This window comes from Rhamphochromis sp. 'chilingali' (assembly GCF_963969265.1).
Source record: "Rhamphochromis sp. 'chilingali' genome assembly, chromosome: 13".
Lineage (NCBI taxonomy): Eukaryota > Metazoa > Chordata > Actinopteri > Cichliformes > Cichlidae > Rhamphochromis > Rhamphochromis sp. 'chilingali'.
The window spans coordinates 37,213,184-37,233,716 of NC_137940.1; the positions used below are offsets into that span (position 1 = coordinate 37,213,184).

At 39.9% G+C, this 20,533-nt stretch overlaps 2 protein-coding genes across 4 annotated transcripts; one reads left to right on the forward strand and one right to left on the reverse strand.

The window, feature by feature from the left end:
- Positions 1-349: 349 nt before the first annotated feature.
- Positions 350-10,214, reverse strand: gsr (glutathione reductase). Of its 3 annotated transcripts, none has more exons than XM_080901704.1 (13): positions 10,041-10,214; positions 9,118-9,283; positions 8,327-8,353; positions 8,126-8,214; positions 7,260-7,329; positions 7,015-7,162; positions 5,738-5,792; positions 5,553-5,652; positions 5,205-5,459; positions 4,052-4,163; positions 2,825-2,956; positions 2,542-2,675; positions 350-1,042 (listed from the first exon to the last, which is right to left on the reverse strand). In XM_080901704.1, exons 2-13 carry the CDS (start codon positions 9,259-9,261, stop codon positions 893-895), a joined length of 1,416 nt encoding a protein of 471 aa, XP_080757830.1. In that variant the 5' UTR covers positions 9,262-9,283; positions 10,041-10,214; the 3' UTR covers positions 350-892. The 3 variants fall into 3 exon arrangements, with proteins under 3 accessions (XP_080757830.1, XP_080757828.1, XP_080757829.1); XM_080901702.1 differs by having other exon boundaries at positions 9,731-10,094; XM_080901703.1 differs by having other exon boundaries at positions 9,126-9,283; positions 9,731-10,092.
- Positions 10,215-12,265: 2,051 nt separating this feature from the next.
- znf518b (zinc finger protein 518B) lies at positions 12,266-17,645 on the forward strand. Its single transcript, XM_080901785.1, has 2 exons — positions 12,266-12,416; positions 12,796-17,645. Exon 2 carries the CDS (start codon positions 12,950-12,952, stop codon positions 15,431-15,433), a length of 2,484 nt encoding a protein of 827 aa, XP_080757911.1. The 5' UTR covers positions 12,266-12,416; positions 12,796-12,949; the 3' UTR covers positions 15,434-17,645.
- The last annotated feature ends 2,888 nt before the right edge of the window (positions 17,646-20,533 follow it).

Genomic DNA, 20,533 nt, shown 5'->3' on the forward strand with positions numbered 1-20,533 from the left:
TGTGGCACCAACCACGTCATGCTCAAAGTCACTTGCTGCTGTGTAATTGGATGAACAGATATGCGTGTTAACAAGTAGCTCAACAGGTATATCTAGTGTGATCTAAAGTGGCCACTAAGTGTAGAATAAACTAAACAGCAAGGGTATTTTGTTGACAAATAATATCCAGTTTCATCATACTTTTTACAATAATTAAATTCTGAAAGTCACTTTTTAACCTGAAACAGGAAGTATCTCTCTTTAGTTTGAGTGGGGATTTATTCCCTCTACCCAAATAGGAGAAGCGCTTCATTTATTGCCCAATCAACCACAGAATTTAGTCACTGAATAAGAAATAAAAATCACAACATTTAAGAAAAAAAATCTGCAGGTTTATTGTTTTTTTTTCTTAACAGTACAGTAGATACATGTCATGACCCTGCATTGGTAGGGAATAGGTGCCTTAAAGAACAAGCAGTGCTTATTATATTCATGTGACGAATGACTGACAAATCAAACACATACACTAGGAGAGAGGTCTTTTGACTTCCCAGCAATCTCTTGACAAAAATACCTGCAGATGCATCACTTCCATTTCACAATCATTAAAATGGAATCCAGAGTTTTCAACCCATACTCAGGAACCACAGTACAGTCTAGGAAGACCATAACTTGGTCTTGGTCCATTTAGTTAAAAATGAGAAAAAAAAGTGAAACACTGCGTACAAATAAGGTCACTTAAATGAGAGAAAAATGGAAGCATGTAGGCTGGTTAACAAAGCAAGTCGTCAAGCTGATGCGAGAGCAGTTCGAAGGCGTGACTCTGTCCTGGTATGCTTGTCTGTGTTGCTGGTCGTACAGGGAAGCAAGAGGCGTAGCGGGTGGGGGATGCCTCGGTGAGTTTGTTTTTGCATTAACGCATCGTGACAAACTCCTCGGATGAGGTGGGGTGAATGGCGACTGTCTTGTCAAAGTCTGCTTTGGTAGCACCCATCTTGATGGCCACGGCAAATCCTTGTAGCATTTCATCACAGCCAAGGCCCTGCATGTGCAGCCCTACCACCTGCGAAGATTGTAAAAAATACAGTCGTCTTTTTTTTTTTTAAAGAACTGCAGCAGAGTGAAAAGAAACTGTTAAAAGATTTTAGTAGAGGCTTTAATGACACTTAAAGATGGCTTCAGGACTGCCTCCTGTATTAGTTTAAGTACTTCCAAGTTATTTTTTTGGAAAGTCTCAAATCTATTCTTCAATCCTGGTACATATAGCTGTGAAAGTGTAGAAAACAATTGCTTACAACATATGACGTAGGGCTGCCACGATTAGTCGACTAGTCACGATTACGTCGACTATTAAAATTGTCGATGACTAATTTAATAGTCGACGCGTCGTTTGAAGCTTTGTAAGATCACAAAAGACGCAGGAATAAGTAGCAGGATTTAAGAGTGTAATAACGGACTGAAACAGGAGATGGCAGCACTGCATGTACAAGGATGCCAGCTGCCGTTAAACCCCGAAGAAGAAGAAGCTGTGTCCCAGAATTCATAGCGCAGCCCAGCTCTGTTGTCAACAATGGCGGCAGCTAGTTAGTGTTAATATTACTCTTATTATTCTTTCTGGGTCACAAAATAAACGTTTAACATATTTTCAGGCGAGAATGTAGCTGTGGAAACCTCAAATATCTGCTCAGTTTATCAGGACACCACATATTTTCAAAAGCGCTCCGACGTTTTCGGAGACGTCTGTTACCCACTAGCTCGATAGCTAGCCGGGGGCTAGGCTAACTAGAGCCGTGAGAACACCGGACTCCCGGCAAATCGTTTTCAAACCCACTGCCGTCACTTAGCTTAAAATGTTATTGTTTGGCTTTTTTCAGTATTTTATTTGTTCCTGAGTAAATCGGTTTGGCTGAGATTAAAGTTATAGTTTTTACACAGCTGAATAAACTTCAAGCAGACAGCTGATCATCAGAAGTGTGAGATGCTCCAGAATTTACTCCGGTGTCCTGTTATATTTTAGATAGCAAGGAGTTTATTAAACTTCACCGAAACAATCTGCAGATTTCATTAAACTTTAATAAACTATCATCTTGTCTTTATTTTTAGTTAGCACCTTAAACACTTAAAGCTGTAAGCTAATGATAGTTATATAAGACCAGATGCTGCTGGTGCAATAAGCTGTAGTTTTACGTCTAATGGATGATGATCTGATTAGTCGACTAATCGCAAAAATAATCGGTGACTAGTCGACTATCAAAATAATCGTTTGTGGCAGCCCTAATATGAAGAGCTCTTGTATTACTGGTTGGGGGAAAAAGGCCCCATACGCTAACATTTACTGGTGATGTCTTAGCCCAAATGTGGTTGTTTACGAATAAAAATAATGCACTTCAACGTTAAGATGATTTAGAGAAGAACCTCCTTTTGTTGTTTAAATAATAGAAATAAATCGTCAAGAAGATATTCATTAAAATATTCACTATTTCATAAATTTAGGTGACAGTAATAATGTGCTAGAGTCACATTTATTTAGAGCCTGTTGTCTGGAGAAGAGATGACACTTACCTTCTCCTCTTTGCCCACACACACCAGCTTCATGATGCACTGACTCTTCCTGCTGGTGATAGCGTGATACATTGGTGTGAAAGAAGTCTTGTAAATCTTCACATTCTCCTTCCCTCTGGTTTTAATGGCCTCCTCTGTGACACGAACATTATCAAAAGTAAGGACAGTTTTACATCTTGCTGAGTAAAAATGGGAATAGCGCATAAGATAAACGATTAAATGAAAGCCGGCCACAGAAACTGAGTTAAACCCACCGAGATGTGTTCTTTATTGTTCTACTCACCCTCTGTGAGGCCCACCGTGCCGATTGGTGGGTGGCTGAACACCACAGTGGGAATACAGGTGTAGTCCAACTTGGAGTCCTTCTTTCCTTCAAACAGTCTGTGCGCCAGCTTTCTGCCTGCAGCAATGGCAACTGTCCCAACACATGAAAACCTCATCAGAATGCTGCTAACACTCAAAATGCCCACAAAAGGGCATTTTATATTAAAAATAGGTTTAAAAAAAAAACAAACTCAAACACTTCAAAATACAGAAGTAGAAAAAAGGCACCAGGAGAAGAACTTCACCAGGATACCAACATGTTTTGTCAAGAAACCTTGGTCACTCAAAGTTTTCTTTTACTCTTTTGTATTAAAGCTTTGACCTCAAATAAGAGTTTTTTGTTAACTACAGAGATGAAGAATTGATTTTTTTGGTTTTAATCAGCATTCATCATTTCACCCTGCCCTCTTCAGAAGTTACTGAAAAAGACCAATTGATCCACTAAATATAGATAAATAATAGACTCTCAAAAAGGATTTCAGAGCTGGGGACATTTGGGACCAAATCCTTGTCTGAATACTGTTTTCTTTGTTTACCCACACGAGCAATCGGTGAGCCTGAGTCACACCTGAAAAGCCTTCCTGTCTGAGCGCCTGACCCTCCCACGCGCAAGAAACCCGACGGTTGTAAACACAACAGACTCAGACTCCAAGATCACGTTTGTATAGGACAAATTTCTGGAGACTTGTTATTTAAAGTTTTCCTATTTAAAAACATATTTTTAATATGCACAAGTCTCTTGAAAAAGCCACTTCACAAAATTATGTATCCCCTGTAATCACCCAAAACCATGGGTGAGGTCACAAAAATGCAAACCTGGCATTTCAGTGCTGTTATTTGGAGTCACCAGTGTATGAAGTGTGTGTGGTTTTAAACTTGAGGTAGGTCTTTCCTCTAATAGACACAGAGAGACGTTATCCATTCTCACAAAGCGACTTACACATAAGATCTGATAATGTCCTGTCAGTGCACTCATCTGCAGCCTTCACAGCTTTGATATTCAAATATCCTCTATATAGCAATAAAATCCATTCAGAGCTATTAAACATAGACCCAGAAACCTTTAATATCACCAGGCTTCACTCAGCAATACTAAGTACATGGAAAAATAGTTACAACATCGGGAAACAGGTTGGAAAGAACACACACAGACACAAAAAGTGGATAAAGAAAAGTTGGGTTCTACCAGGTGTGAGAAGAGCTCTGCCACAAACATCCCCGACAGCGTAGATCCCCGATCGACTGGTGTTCTGAAACTCATCCACGATGATGTGGCCTCTTTCATCTGTATCCACACCCTGACAAAGAAAGAAAAGAAAAACTGTTTCACGTCTTAGAAACGAGTAAAAATGTGAACCGTGGAGATTAAAACAGATTAGGCCCATGTTTTCTCCTAGTTCCCTTTGAACTGGTTATTATTCTTGGAACTGTCTTCAGCTTTCCCTTAACATTAACGTCTCAAAAGAAACCTCCCAAAACTCCCATCCTTCTCTAAGAGAGAGTATTGTAGAGAAACACAGTTCGGATGAATAATGGTTTTAAGGAAAGGTAGTGCATGTTTTGCCTCTTTCTGTGTGCTTCCTCATGTATGATACTGACAGTGAATAAGAGACATGCGACTGAGAAGAGAAATCCCGTGTGGGGCAAGAAATAACGATGACTCAGCTAAACTGGAGGATTAAATGTAAAGCAGAACAGACAAAAGAGAGACGGGCCTCAAAGTCTTAAAGCGTGAGAACATTCAACATGTTTTTAGGTTTTTGAAAAGAGCTGGTTAAACTGCTGCTTTGACAAGTCATTCATTCTTCCTTCATATAACAAATGATTCAAACGATGTTATTACACATCCCTCAAATCTAAGCTCGGTAGACGGATCAAAGACAGTCAAAAGAAGACGTTGGCGTAACTGAGACTTTGCTGCCCCGCCTTCATTTATCAAGTATTTATGCCAGAATTTCATGCATCACCTTCAACAAAGTAGTAGCATGTGGAAGCTGTCCAGTCGTGTTCCCAGATTATCTGTTATTAAGGCTTAAGTCAGCTTTTTTTGGGATACCAGTTTTTTGCATACAAGCCTTAAATTATAAAATATTTTATTATTATTTGTGGAAAGCAGTTTCATGTTGGTATGTGTGCCTAAGACACAGTTATCGAAAGACATCTGCCGTCCTGTTATGATCTATAAGGACAATTATGCAGCGGTAGTGTCTTACTGCTCAGTGCTACATGTAAGTAGCACATAATATCTCCCAATAAATAAAATAACAACAATAATAATAATAAGTATTTGCACATTACACTATCCAATCTACAGATAAAAATCACAGGTAAACTGTTACCATCCCGCCGATGTTCAGTCCACCTGTATTGGGCTGCCTGCCGATGGCCCAGAGAAGGCAGTCCACTCCCTGGATGGTACTGATCTTCTCCTCGTCATTCTTCTTCTCTGGGTCTTTGGTAACCACCGTCACCTCCAGCCCCTTGTCCGTTTTACTCACAGACTTCACCTGAGAGTTCTTCCACAAATCTATACCAGAGTTTTGCAGTTCTTTGGTGCAGTTTGCACTTATAAAGGCGTCAAAGTTCCTCAAAACCTACAGACAGAATACGAGAGTACACATATGACCACATGGCTCCACGCTTCTAAGAACAGTCATATTGTGATTCTGTGTTGTCATTTTTCTTACTCCCGTCTGTCGAATAATGAGGGATGTTTTGGACCCTAAGGTGGAAAGAATGCCCGCCATCTCCACTGCAATATAACCAGCACCCACAACCAAACTGCGTCTGTAGGAAAAAACAAATACTATAATCACAGACCTACATGGTTCTGACGGTCTCCCATTAACATCAGTATGTATGACAAGCTTACTTTGGCAGTGTTTCAAGTTCAAAGAAGCCATCACTGGTAATGCCCAGGCTTGCCCCTGAAATTGTCAACAAACACAACAGCTGTCATCTTCTACACATCTGACTGATGCTCACTGGTAAAACAACGTATAGCACAGGAGCACCACAGGGAACTGTGCTGTCCCCTCTTCTCTTCACCCTGTACACCTCTGACTTCTGCTACAACTCTGAATTATGCCACATTCAGAAGTTTGCAGACGACACAGCCATCATGGGGTGTATCTGGGATGATCAGGAAGAGGAGTACAGAAGTCTGGTGAGGAACTTTGTCGCATGGAGTCACACAAACCACCTGCAACTCAACACCTCAAAGACTAAGGAACTGGTTGTGGACTTCGGGAGGTCTAGAGCAGGTCCACTGCCGGTTCAGATAGAGGGGGAGGAGGTGGAGGTGGTCAACAAGTACAAGTACCTCGGGCTGTGGGTGGACAATAAACTGGACTGGTCATGCAACACAGAGTACCTGTATAAAAAAGCCCAAAGCCGACTGTACTTCCTCAGGAGGCTGAGGTCTTTTAACATCTGCAGGAAGCTCCTGAGGATGTTTTACCAGTCGGTGGTTGCTGGAGTACTTTTCTATGCTGTGGTGTGCTGGGGGAGCAGCACAGCAAAGAAGGACTCATGCAGGCTGGAGAAACTGATCAGGAGGGCTAGCTCTGTGGTCGGCATGAAGCTGGACACTCTGGTGACAGTGGCAGAGAAAAGGACATTAAAGAAACTGATGGACATTATGGACAATGCCAGACATCCTCTGCACACGGCCATTAACAACCAGAAGAGTCTGTTCAGTGACAGGTTGCTTCTCCCAAAGACAAGAACTAACAGACTTAAAAACTCCTTTGTCCCACACGCCATCAGACTGTTTAACTCCTCTCTGGAGGGGAGAGGGAGGGGAGACAGGAGGACAAAGGAGGGGGGAACAACTAAGCTGTAGTGCCTCTTCACCTCACTGTACAATACCTTTTGTGCAATACTTTTGTAAATAGTCAACGGTGCAATAGGCTCAATACTTGAAATGTGCAATTCACTTGTATTTTTATTTTTATTCCTATTTATTCTATTTATCCCCTTCGTATATTTTACTTATATTGTCTCTGTATTTATATATATGTGTGTGTGTATAACTCTGTAACTTCGGTCGTTGCTGTGCTTTTTTGGAAATCGAATTTCCCAGAGGAACCCACCCGAGGGATTAATAAAGTTCTATCTTATCTCTTATCTTATCTTAGCATGTTTTACCTGGAACTTCTGCATCACTCAGAACAGAAGGTTGCCCTCCAGTGGCGATGAGGATGTGAGGTGCTGTATATTTTCTTCCATTGACTTCCACAGTCGGCTCAGCATCATTTATAAACCTGGCATAACCTTGAATGGTTTGGATTTTAGCCTGAAATAGAGCACATATGAGTTTTTTATTTCTTTTGCACAGCAATTACATTTGAAAAGAACAGAAACCAAAAGAGCAGAATTCATCTGACACTTACTTTGTCAAGATTGTTGCGATAAATGCGATTTAGGTGACTGACGTACGCATCCCTCTTGGCTTTTAGGGTTCTGCAAAAACATAATATAAATTATTCAACCAGCTAAAATATGTTGTGTTAATAAACCATCATCACAAGGAATACTTGTCTTGTATCACCCTTGTGTTGCCATTTCTAGAAAATGAATCATAAAAAGCATAAACTGTTAGACCTCTCCTATAGTCTCTGTGATGGTAGAAAAATACAAGTTTGATGAAGAAAAACAAATTTAACACCTGGTTATATCCAGTTGTATTTAGTTGGCTAAATAAATAAACAGCAGTGAATCTCAGAGTAGCAACAAGTCAGCTGATCACAGCCTGTACAAAAAGAAAATTGGAGCTCACAATACAAATTGTGACTTATTTCTAAGTAACTCTTTCCCCCACACTGCATCACTACAACTCCCACCTGCTAAATCCCACTTTAACCCCTGGGATTCTTTGCACACTGAAGATGTTTGTGGAGCACTTAGTACTCTACTGTAATCCATGCAGGCACACCCCAATCCCAGCACATTCCTCTCACACTAATGTTATATTTTGAAAAGGTTTCCTCATGTTGTAAATGTAGTCAACCACTCCCTTCAGGAAGGCTTATCTTCAACAGTCATTTTTGCCCAACTTCATTGTGCACAGAGATAGAGAAGTGGGCTAAAGTTAAGCAACACAAAGTAACTGACTGAGAGGTTGTGGGAGAAATGAATGCTTCTTTGTACCAGGAAAAACCAAGACAGCTTTTAAAAGAGTTCATTGCAGTTGCAAAAAAGGAAAAAAGAAAAAAAAAAGATAAAAATCAAGTAGACACTAGCAGAAACTGTAACTTACTCCCAACTGAAACGAACGTCTCCAGTTTCAAAGCCATAATCACCATGATCGTGCAGATATTCGGCATGAACTGCTGCATTCCACATCACCTGAGAAGAAGAACAAAAAGAGCTGGCTTTGAGAACTTGAACTTTGAGAAGTGTACATGCAAAACCTTTTATTATAATAATATTATTATAATAAGTGTAAAGAAAAAGGTACCTTCTTAGGGACACAACCAACATTGACCTGAAAAAAGGAAAGAAAGCAGAACAAATGAATTGAGTGAAAGCTGGTCAAGTAGCAGTGATACAGATAGATTATGGAAGAGATACATTTTAGACTAAAGCTGCAGTGACAGGAAGAATATTTATGTAGTGCAAAGCAAAAGAACTGCAGTATCAAAAAATGCAATGCTGTGTCAGTGTGTTTCATAAAACCAACATTTTACAAAAGGAAAAGATGTAAAAGATTAGGTCAGGCGCATTCATATGGCTGTAAAGTAATACAACACCAGCATTCACTTATCAATAAGGAAAATATATGCAAATGTAACCACACTGTTTTTCACTGTGGCTTTGTGTGGTTTATGCCAAAACCATTGGACTGAAAGGTTTTGGTAGCCATTTCTTCCCCTGATGTTTTAACTGAAAAAAAAAAAAAAAAACTATAGAGGCCTGATTTAACTAATAGTCAGCACAGACAGGCCTAACGCATTTAAAACCACTTCTTTCTTCCTCATATTGAGGCCTTGTGCAGATCATTTCAAAATGCCTCCGTTACAACAGATTCAGCTCAAGGCAACAGGAATGAGTTACAGTTTATAACCTCATCGGCTGCTTTGTACCTCAAACCCACAATGTTTGTCAGACACACAAAAAAGGAGTCGGGAGGTTTCGCAGTGAATCTGGTAACTAACGTGTCTGTGTGTGTGAGTGTGCGTGTACATGCTGAAGAGGTGACAGCAGCAGGGAGGCATGTCTGATTGATTTTTTATTATTATTTTTACTCACGCAGGTACCTCCGAGTTTGTGACTCTCGATCACGGCGGTAGCTGCTCCGAGCTCCGCCGCCCGCCGAGCCCCGGCCAGACCTCCAGACCCGCCGCCGACCACCAGAAAGTCGAACCGGGTTATCTCCGACGGGTCTGAGGCCATCCCGCTACTGATAACTCCGCGTCTGCAAAGTGACAAGAAAAACTGTTTCCTGAGAAGAAACCAGCACGGAGCTCGAGTCCGGGCCAGCTGTTTTAATAGTGCCATAACCAGGAAGGGCGCAGGAAGGCAGGGCCTATGTGTCGGGCAGACCGGGGAGTGGGAGGGTCAGTGAAAGCCACTGCTGTGTCATTGTGAATTGCAACAATGGTGTGCAAATCCCAGAAACTGTTCTGACAATAGTCATGATGATCCTCCCATGAGCGACAGTATGGTGGCTTCAAAAACATGAATAAATCAGAGCATTTTCATGCATCGAGGGTTTGATGGAAATATTTAAGGATATTTGAGGAGATCAGGCACTGGCGACTCCAGATTTAAGGATATAAAGTGAGCATCGTGACAATATTCAGAAACGCTAAACACACATCAGTAAAGCCGTTGTTTGCCACAAACTTACTGGAGTACTCACCTCGGTAATGCCAGTGATACTGACATACTAGGAAACAGTCTGCAGACTCTTGTGAACAGCATGTTTCTAACTGCTTTTATGGCATTTTAATCAGAGCTATCCACGGGGTGCCTTTTGCCTCTCTCTGACAGCCACTGCAAGCTGATAAACGCGTGTTGTTTGACTTTATTACAGCACACACAAAAGCGTCAAAGCATTTCCTGGGTCACTGGGTGAGCCCCCTCCCCTCTACATTGCCCCGATTTAGCAAACTGCTGCCTGGTCGTGTCTAAAATAATCAGTCCTTGTGCGAGATAATGGAAAAACCAACCGACAGGTAAAAACCGTAAAACTGTGATGGTGGAAGACGCCAAATTTGAAGAGTAGCGTAGATCCTCCAAAGCCTTGCGTTGTTTTTGTGGGAGATTTGGCGTAAATAACAGGGGAAGATGTGGCAGATTTGCGTGGTATTTCTTTCAGAATCACAGGTCCGTTGCGCTCAGCCTGTCAAGAAAAACAAATGATGAAGTTACACTTCTCACAGGGCCTTTCAAAACAAGAGTACACTCGAGTAGCAGCATGCATTATATTACTTTGTGAGATAACGCCTAAAGGAAACGAAGAATTAGACAGCAGTCGAGGCCATAATGTTTTGGACTGTGATATCATTTTCTTTTCTTTATTTTTAATGGATTTTAAATTACACAAGATGCCAATGAAGTGCAGACCATGGCAGTGCATGACAAATTAATACATTTCAACTGACTCTTTTATAGCTTAACAAGAAGGCCATCTACAGGCTCAAAAACCCAAATAAATCTCTCAGAAAAATAGCACAAATGTTAGTAGTGGCCAAATAATCCACTCAGACACCCCACAACACCACACAAGACAAATACATTATTCTAATTATATTCATTATTTGCAATATTTTTTTCTACGGTTAAGAAAAACAACTTCAAAGCATCTAAAGAACCAAGAATACCAGCAAGGGGGTATGTGTATGATTGTCAAAGTCTGCAATCAAAAGGCAACTTCACGAATGCCAGAAGAGCCTGCACAGCTCTGAAAAGATTCTTTGGACAGATGAAATCAAGATTAAACTGTACCAAAATGATGGAATGAGAAAGGTATGAAGCGTACCACATGTCAAATATGGTGGAGACAATATTATGGTATTGGCCTGTACTAGTGACCCAGTGTAACCAGTTCACTTGTGTATATTGCAGATGCTGCAAAACCGGTTGGACATCGTGACCCAAAGCGTGCTGAAAAAGCAACCCGAGCATTTCCCAAGGGAAAGAGATTCTGCAATCACCAAATGCAGGCAAAGGATTTCCATCCAACGATTAAAAAAACCCCATATATTTAAAACTATGTCAGTTTGTCCACTTCATATTGAGCTGCTGAAAATGGATACATGCACAAGCAGCACGAACACAGTTTCTGCCTGGCAATTGCTTTTGACATACTGCTGGACAGATCAATTACATGCTCTCGTTACTTCCTCTTTATTTTAGTTTTATGGCAGCTGACAACCTTGAGAGTTGCTCTAACAGCCAATAATCATCCATGACTTTGCATTTACTGTAATATAATTTGTATTTGCGCTTATCAGCCTTACTTCTGACATTTTTGGAAGGAAACCAAGCGAGGACTGTCCCTGTTTATCACTGGCCATTTAATCAGTTTATTCACCTGTTTAGCACATAATTTCCATGCACATTAATAACATGCAATTGGACAGAAAACCAAACTTTGCTGTGTTTTAACACATATTTTTATTTGCAGGCTTCCAGCAAATTAATATATTTGCACAATAACCCAAAATGCCCTCGTACATTCAGTCAGTGGTAAGATTGTGAGCCACATCAGACAGTGCACAAAAATTCATGCCTAGCAGGATGAACTATCTTCACCACTAGATGCTACATGTTATTAAATCCCTCGACATTGTCATGTAAGATGATGTCAGTCTTACTGTGAGTTCACAAAAACATATTTTTTAAAATCAATCCAAAAGGGTTTGAATCTTTAAACAATCCCATGCATTAACATAGGTGCCAGGTTTTCTATTTCTAATTTACCATATTTGTCACAAAATTGATCAATATTTTCTTAACTTAATTTATTTTTATTGGTTGAAATTTGTTGTATTTTGTCTTTTATTGAACCTAAAAGATGTTCTGATGTTTTTCCTGCCATATATTATTTTCAGCTCTCTGGTGTTTTTGTTCTTCTTTATTGCACTTAAATCATCAGTGTTATCTGCCTGTTAATACAGGTCTTATACTGTGGCAGCCACTGTGTTATATTGTTTACATTACTGAGAACCTTCACAGACATTGTTTACATTAAAAAACGTTCAATAAATAAAATATTAATAGTTTCTTTGTTGTGTTAAATATTATTTGCTGATGATCTGACTGAAAACGAAGGACACGGAATTTGTCATCACCAAGATTTCTAAACATGTTGAATCAGCTATATTTTTAACTTAGCGTGCTCTTATTTTGAAAACCAGAACAGCTTTCTTCCGCCATTGTTTTTGGTAGCTACAGATGGCTAACGACAAGCTAACCCAAAGCGGCTCGGTTGGTGGCGTTGACAAGCGTTAGTATCACGTTCAAAGAGTGGATTTTTTAAAATTCATTTTATTGAAAAAGATATCACCGACCAAATCGCTGTTTCGTAACACGGCAATCAGGTGCGTATGAGGCATTTGACTCTGTTGCAAATATAAACAGTTGTAATGTTGGCCGTCGTCTCCGCAACCCCCCGTTGTAGTTAGGTAGGGCCTTTTCGTCACGTTCAAAGGAAGAAAGCTCAGCGCGCACGGAGAAAAATGCAAATACAGACCAGTGCAATGAGTTTGATTAATTGCATTTTATTTTGCTGTATTGTTTTGATTTGCCTACACGCGCGCACAGCCAAATAAATATTTGCAGGAGCTGAAAATGCTGCATGAGCTGTGCGTGAGAGGAGGGGCTTCACAGGCCTCGTCCTAGTGTAAGCATAGTACACAGTGAGCTTAGGTCAATCATTTGTTTGTTAATGTTTTTGTTTTTCTTATGTTCCTTTCACAGGGAGAGACATCGTTGATAGGTGCATCAGTGTCTGCTTTCCCCGGACATGAACCCTGGACATCAGGTGAAGATGGATGTTTACTTCAGGGTGTCACGTCAGCCTCTGAAATTGTGAGAATTACTGCCAGATGGCCAGAACACCTCACTTCTCATTATGAAGCCTGTCAGCTATCAAAGCATGCCATCCTCTGTGAATGGTGGACATCCAAATTTGTCACTGGATCGCGTGTTAACCACTTCAAACGTGAGGTATTGTGAGAAATGTGGATTTGCGTCTACAGATGCCTCAGCGTTGGAGAAGCATATGGTTGAGCATATGGGGACACGGTTTTACTGTTTTTATTGCAACGATATTTCCTATAGTGAGGCGGAGTTAAACGCGCACCTGAAACGACACACTTCGAAGTATCCATTCAAATGTCCTCACTGTGGACAGGGCTACATGAGGAGGCTGTGCCTTTTTAAGCACATTGAACGTTTGCATAATAAAAGCATTATTCAGGTACCTGCTAAGCCTGGTGTGACGAAAAATCCGCAGGACCCCGTCCCCAGTGCCTTAACAAGCCTGCACGCTGCCGATCCGTCGTCGCTTCGGCCGGTTGTTCGGGTGACGGTACCTAGCCCGAGTGTACCTGCTGTCAGACTGGGAAAAGACGAACAGAGAGCAAAAACACTGGAAACGAAGGTATCGAATGTCACTAATGGCAACCCAGAACGTCTTTCCCCTTTGAATGGACTCATTCAGCACAATAGAGCTCTCACAGTTTCTCTGCCAGAAGAAGTAACAATTCCTGCTGGCTGCTTGGTTGAACTCGTTGAGGTGAAAACTGTAAATGGGACAAAAGAACTAAAGCTCAGGCTCGTTTCCCAACAAGAAAACGAGTCAGTGATAAAGGACACGAGGATGACAGTTTCTCAAAACACAGCGCTGGGGAAGCCATTGTCATCTACATTAATCAATCACACCAACACGGTGCGGCCTGGGAGTATGGGCACGAGCACTATTAACAGGAAATCATGTGACACAAAGATGGTGAATGTAGAGCGCCCTGCTGTTGTCCCGGTCAGTATTTCCAACAATCTCCCAGTGACTCCAGTGAGCAAAGAAAAGAGTGGACTGAAAAGGGTATCACCGGAAATAATCAACTTGGAGTCTAACGTAGTCATTCCTAATAAGTTTCCCAAAAATATCATCAGTCCTGTAAGAGAAGGGGTAAACAGTGGGATCAGAGTTACGCAAACAGCACCGGTGAGCCACGTAGCTCCTCTTCCAGTTATCTCCAACAGGGTCACCAGCAGGTTGAACACCACCAGCCTGCATCCAAGCAGCATGGTTTCTCAGAGAGTGATGGATGAGAGAAAGACCTTACTTCCAGAGTACCCCAAGAGTGTTCCATCCAGGAGAGCGGGTGACACGAAAAACATGCAGGATATGCCGGTGGCTATGAAGGTGGAACCCGGGAACATCTGCTTCAAGAGTAGCACTGCTTCAAAACCAATCAAAGAAGTGGCACCCTCGAACCAGGACAGGATTAAATCAACTTCTCCCTCCATAAGAAGTTCCATTGTTCCAACTGTCCAAGTGAGACCACCAATATGTCTCGTCAGTAAGGATAATGTTCCAACTCAGTCTTTTTCATTACCCAAGACTATAAACAAGCTTGTTTCAGTCAAAACTCCTGTTTTTTCAAATCATGCCAAGTCAAAGAGCTCAACTTGGATGCCGGAAGTCAGACTAAATGAGCTGGCAAAAGAGAGGGACGTTTCAGAACCTGAGAGCTTCCCCATCATATCCTCTGTGTTTTCATTGAGTCAGCAGCCAGAGGACGCCCAAGGTCCCATTCAGCCATTGGTAATGGCTTTGCGAGGCATAGTGATGGATAAAAGTAGCAGTTCTGTCAGTACGACTCAAGATCAAGTTAAGATAACAAACACTGAGCACATGGACAAGACCCTGACATTAGGGCCCAGCCCTCAGGTGGAAACAAAAAACAAATCCTTCATCCGTGAGTCGTTATTGACGGAGCAGACGGAGCCTGTAGAAGCAAAAGACCACAATAAGGGGGTTCATCACTCTCCTGCACTGACCCACAACCATGTTGATATCAAAGAGGAAAAAAAGATCCCTCTACCACCAGATGATAATAAATCCAGTCACAGTCCTGCTTCAAAATCTTCAACACACGAAGAATCTAATGTTGCAGAACACGCAAAGGCATCTGAAACTGAAGAACCTCTTGAGCAAATGGTCAAAAGTGAGCAGGACTCAAAGTTTCTGACTGTCACCCTGAAGAGGGTGCAAGTGGGCGTGTGGAAACAAACCAAGAAGGGACTGAAACTTAGAATATCCAAATATAAGACTCAGGTACCTGTGGACAGTGTAACTGACTGTACAGTCATTTACCCAATGCCGCTGAAAGTGGACCAACCAGTGAAACGACCGGGTCCAAACCAGCCGGTGGTAGTGCTCAATCATCCGAAGCCTCGCGGCTCTGCACAGAGAACGAGAGCTGATCCTTTTGCAAACACGGGAGCTTCTGAAGTGGTTCCAAAGTGCCAAATCTTGAAAATGAGACTGAGCAAAGTGATGGGTCAAAAATATGAGGTGATGGGTTGCACCGTCCGAGTGTTTCCATGAATGTATTGGACAATTCATCAATGGAAAGAAGTATACATCTATGAGGAAGCAGTTAGTATTACAGTAAAGAGATGTTTAAGGTCAAAAACTGACAAAATCTCAAGCCAATTATTTTCTTTATGGGAGAATAAGAGTAAAAAATATGGACGTCTGAGTATCACTGAACATTGTCTTATATGTATAATATGAACTATTCAAGTGCAATGCTGTTTGACTGCTTTGAGTCAATGAAAATGGACTGAATGCCGTTATAGATTGCAGTCAAAAACACAGATATTAAGTACTGTTTCTGAAGGTTGAGAGACCAGTGGATATGTCATTAATGCATGCTGTTTATTTAAAAAAGGATAAAGTTTTTATTTATTTTTTTTTTACGTTGCATCAGTGAAATTTTATGGGCTTCCATGCTGCCACCTGAAATAGGTGCAGTGATGGGTATTCAGACTTTTTCCTGCCTTAAAATTGGCCTTTGGGGAGAGAAGTTCATATTTAAGGCAGTGTTTTCCTTTTTTTAAACAGAAAAGTTTGCATTTCCTGCTATTTGACACATAAATGTATTTCATGCCTGTGCGAATTAAACCCCACTTTAATAACAGTTAAAAAATACTGGTTAAACAGTCCTTGTGATTTTCCAGCCAAAACCTCTTTGGTGGGACCCAGATGTTTTGTATATGCTGGTGTTAAGTATGATTAAATATTTATAATGACATTTTGTAAGATGTCATTCCTTGTGACTGAAAAGAATGAAAATGTCTAATTGACAGTTCTAATTAGGTCAAATTTGGGGCAATACGTTTCCAGTTGAGTCATTATTTATTTGTATTTTTAAAATAATTTGCATCTTTGAAGGCGCCCCAATCACTTCATGTTTGTTAACATGGCCGATTGTGTAGATGACTGTGTGCTGTGTCTAAAAAAATGAACATTTCAACACTAATAGCCGTCTAAAAGGTTTGTCCAGTTTTAAAAGCTCCTCCAAATTTTAGCTGGAAAAATGTTACTTTTCATGTCAGCAGCTGGTTTTGTAGTTCTGCGTTTAGCTACTCGTTGCAAAATCTACTCTTTGGAACATGTTACAGAACCATGTTGTATTTTTTAATTAATCATTGATAACTTTGATTGGTGAACCAATGTAAAAAACAAAAAACTACTGCAAAGTGTAAATAATGGAACCTGGGCATACACTCAGCTGTGTTATCAGTTCAGATATGATATTAATCACTGAGTCTTGCAGAGATACAAAAGTCTGCCAGTTGTACATCTGTGTGAAGTGAAATGTTACAGAGCTTAAGGCTAAAATTTAGAGTATATCTACTAATCCAGACGTAAGGATGATGATGATGCACTAAAAAAAGTACCCTAATACTTTACGGTGTCATTTTACTTTAAAGCGCAAAACGAACGTCCTGAAGAATCAAGATAATTTTTTGGTTTTTATTCAATTTGGCTCTGTAATTAGTAATGTGATCTTTTTTTTCCTTTTCTTTGTGTGATTAACTTGAGTTTTCTTGTGTGACTTTTTTCTCTCAAGGTTTAAAGCTTCACCTATGAGAGTAATCTAGAGAAGGTAGAAGCAACCTAAACTGGTCAATTCCTGTAATAGAAGTATTTTCCTGCCATGACAATGGTGACTCATAGACAATTCAAACCGGTTGTATATTTTTCAAAATAATCAAACGTAAGCAATCTTCTGTCCTGAGACTTCTCAGATCTGTTTTACTTTACGACAGCATATGTGTGTTGTTTATTATGTGTTCACAGTGTACAAGGTGCTAGACCTATGATCACATTTGTAGGTTTTGGTTGCCCCAGTTTTTATTACACGTGTGTGTATATGTATATATACATATATATGTTTTGGGTCACTCAGATTTTATGGTTTATAGACCTATAAATATAAAACATGGTAACTGGTGTTCATACTCAGTAGGGAATGGCCCCTTCTGGAGCACCAACACTTACTTTCCTTACATTGCAGCTAAAGCTGCTGTGCAGTCTGTTATATATTCATTATCCTAAAGTTGTTTGACATGTCTTTATGGCTGTTTTCCTTTTGCCTTTTAATTTAATCCTCATCTGTGTGGGAATTAGTCATATTCCAGTTCAAGTGTTTTTGAGTTTTATTACATTCTCAGTGTTCATTATCATTGTGATCCATGCTTTTATAATAACAATTGTGTAATTCCTCTTTTATTAAAAAAAAGTATAATTGACAACGGTTTGACTTGTATATTTTTTCCCACCAACTGAAACCCATCACTTAAAGTTCACTGTAGATCAACGGTAGTTTAAATCTATTAAAGCATACGTGATAATTCTTTTTCAGTTTTTTGACACCCTGTATTGTCCTGTTTGTCACATTGGGCCACCATGCTCAACATCAAACTAATCTCTGCAAATATCTTAATGTACAAAGGGCCGGGCAACATTCAGATAGTCAAATTTGCTTAGGAACACTCCTGGCTACCTGGGTGTATATTGATGGTATCAGTAATAAGAGCTAAACAAGCGTAAACACATGACTGAATGCTTTCTTTATTACCCTAATTAGCAGAGGATCCATCTGATAAACCTTTATAAAAGGTTATACCAGATTATATTAAACCTGCGTGTCCAAACCACATTAAAGTTTGGACACAGATTTTAATTTAATGTTTTCTCTTTATTTTCATGACTATTTACATTGTAGATTCTCACTGAAGGCATCAAAACTGAATGAACACATGAAATTATGTAGTAAACAAAAAGTGAAATAACTGAAAACCTGTTTTATATTTTTGATTCTTCAAAAAAAGCCACCCTTTGCTTTGATTATTGCTTGGCATTCTCCCGATGACCTTCATGAGGTCGTCACCTGAAATGGTTTTCCCAGAGATGCTGAGCAATTTTCGGCCCTTTTGCCTTCACTCTGTGGTCCATGGGATTAGGTCAGGTGACCGTGGAGGACTCTCCTTCTTGGTCAGATAGCCCTTGCAGAGCGTGGAGGTGTGTTTGGGGGCCATTGTCCTGTTGAAAAATAAATGATGGTCAACTAAATGCAGACTGGATGGGATGGCATGTGGTAGCCATGTTGGATTGGTGAGCCTTCAATTTTGAATCAATCCCCAACAGTGTCACCAGCAAAGCACCCCCCACACCATCACACCACCTCCTCCATGCTTCACAGTGGGAACCATAAATGTAAAGACCATCCAGTCACCTTTTCTGGGTGGCACAAAGACACGGTGGGTGGAGCCAAAGATCTCAAATTTGAACTCAAATTCCCTGTGTTTCTTTGTCCAAAAAAATCTCTTCTACTTGTTGCTTTTCCTAAATGTTTTTTTTTTTAGCATCTGTTTGACCATAAAGACCTGATTGGTGCAGTCTCCTCTGAACAGTTGATGTAGAGATGCGTCTGCCACTGGAACTCTGTGGCATTTATCTGGGCTCGAGGTGCTGTTAACTTGCAATTTCTGAGGCTGCTGACTCAAATGAGTTTATCCTCAGCAGCAGAGGCAACTCTTGGTCTTCCTTTCTTGGGGCAGACCTCACGTGAGCCAGTTTTGTCGTAGTGCTTGATGGTTTTTGGCAACTGCACTTAGAGAGACACAAGTTTAGCAATTTTCCAGACTGACTGACCTTCACTTCCTAAAGCAATGATGGACTGCTGTTTCTCTTTACTTAGCTGATTGGTTCTTGCCATAATATGAATTCTAACAGTTGTCAAATAGGGCTGTCAGCTGTGTACCAGCCTGACTTCTGCACAACACAACTGATCCCATCCCCATTAAGAAGGCAAGAAAGTCCACAAACGAACCCTGACAAGCACACCTGTGAAGTGAAAACCATGTCTACATCATGAAGCTCACTGAGAGAAGCCAAGGGTTTGCAGCACTGTGAACAAAGCAACGGTGGCTACCTTCAGGAATCTAAATATAAGACATATTTAGAGTTATTTATCAATTTGTCTTTGCTACAAAATTCCATGTATCTTGCTTCATATATTTGATGTCTTCAGTTTGTAACTATAATGTAGAAAAAAGTCAAAATAAAGAAAAACCATTAAATGAGGTGTATGCAAACTCTTGGCTGGTAGTGTATGAACTTGTTGCCTTGTGTAAAGAATATATACAGTGCTTACTAAATGTATTAGACCACCTGTCATAAAAACAAGAAAATAAACACTTTAGAAATCATAAATATTTTCAAAAATAAGTGAATTCATGCTTTTATAGTCAAATTTGAGCTGGTATACTGGATTTAATTAAGGTCCAGTGTGTTTAATTAACATTTTGGTCACTAAAAGTAATTTTTATGTTCAGAACTGAAAGTAAATAGCTGTAATTTGGCATGTTAATCAAATGTGCCTCACAATTTTTTCCAGGTTTATTTGCAAAATAGTAAATAAAACTCTCAGTAAATTAAAATAAGTTCAGTTCAGTTCATTTTTATTTCAAACATTTCAAACATGTGCCTTCACAATCATTACAAAATATCATTCCATTATTTGTTTGAAAAGGAGTAGGCTGAAGTATTTACTTATTTGTCCCTACCCCCTCAAGTTCTACCTCTCATTCATTTAATTTTTTTTTTGTCTTAAATTAAACAAACAACATATGAAACATATAAACATATGAAGTAAAACAAAACATAACATACATAAATCAAAAACAAGAAATTAGCAAGCCCCACCACAGTATAGTTTCTTTCATATGAAAAATACAGAATGTGTATATTTGCAGATACACAAGTTATGGAAAAACAACAAAACAAAACAAAACAAAAAAACAACCAAAAAAGAACCACAACACCATTACCAGCAACATTACTGTCCTGGGTTAACCCCGTTTTCTTCATTCTTATACTTATTTAAAATTAGGTTTTTATATTTTACTTTAAACTGTTTTATGTTTTGACTGTCTTTTATTTCTTCTGTTAGACTGTTCCATAATTTAACTCCTGCAATTGACATAGTTCTTAAAGTTGTTCTAGCACTTTGTATTTTTAAATTCCATTTCCCTCTTAAGTTATACCCACCTTCTCTTTCTATGAACAATTTACAGATTTCTTTGGGAAGCAATTTATTTCTGACTTTATACATTATTTGCGCTGTTTTAAGCT

Bases quoted from the DNA above. Each gene is read 5' to 3' on its own strand.
- gsr (XM_080901702.1), bottom strand. From the start codon at position 9,792: ATGCTGTTCACAAGAGTCTGCAGACTGTTTCCTAGTATGTCAGTATCA. The intron at 9,284-9,730 runs GTGAGTACTCCA...GTCACTTTGCAG, and splicing joins GTATCACTGGCATTACCGAG to ACGCGGAGTTATCAGTAGCG. The intron at 5,460-5,552 runs GTAAGAAAAATG...TTCTGTCTGTAG, and splicing joins TCATTATTCGACAGACGGGA to GTTTTGAGGAACTTTGACGC.
- znf518b (XM_080901785.1), top strand. From the start codon at position 12,950: ATGAAGCCTGTCAGCTATCAAAGCATGCCATCCTCTGTGAATGGTGGA.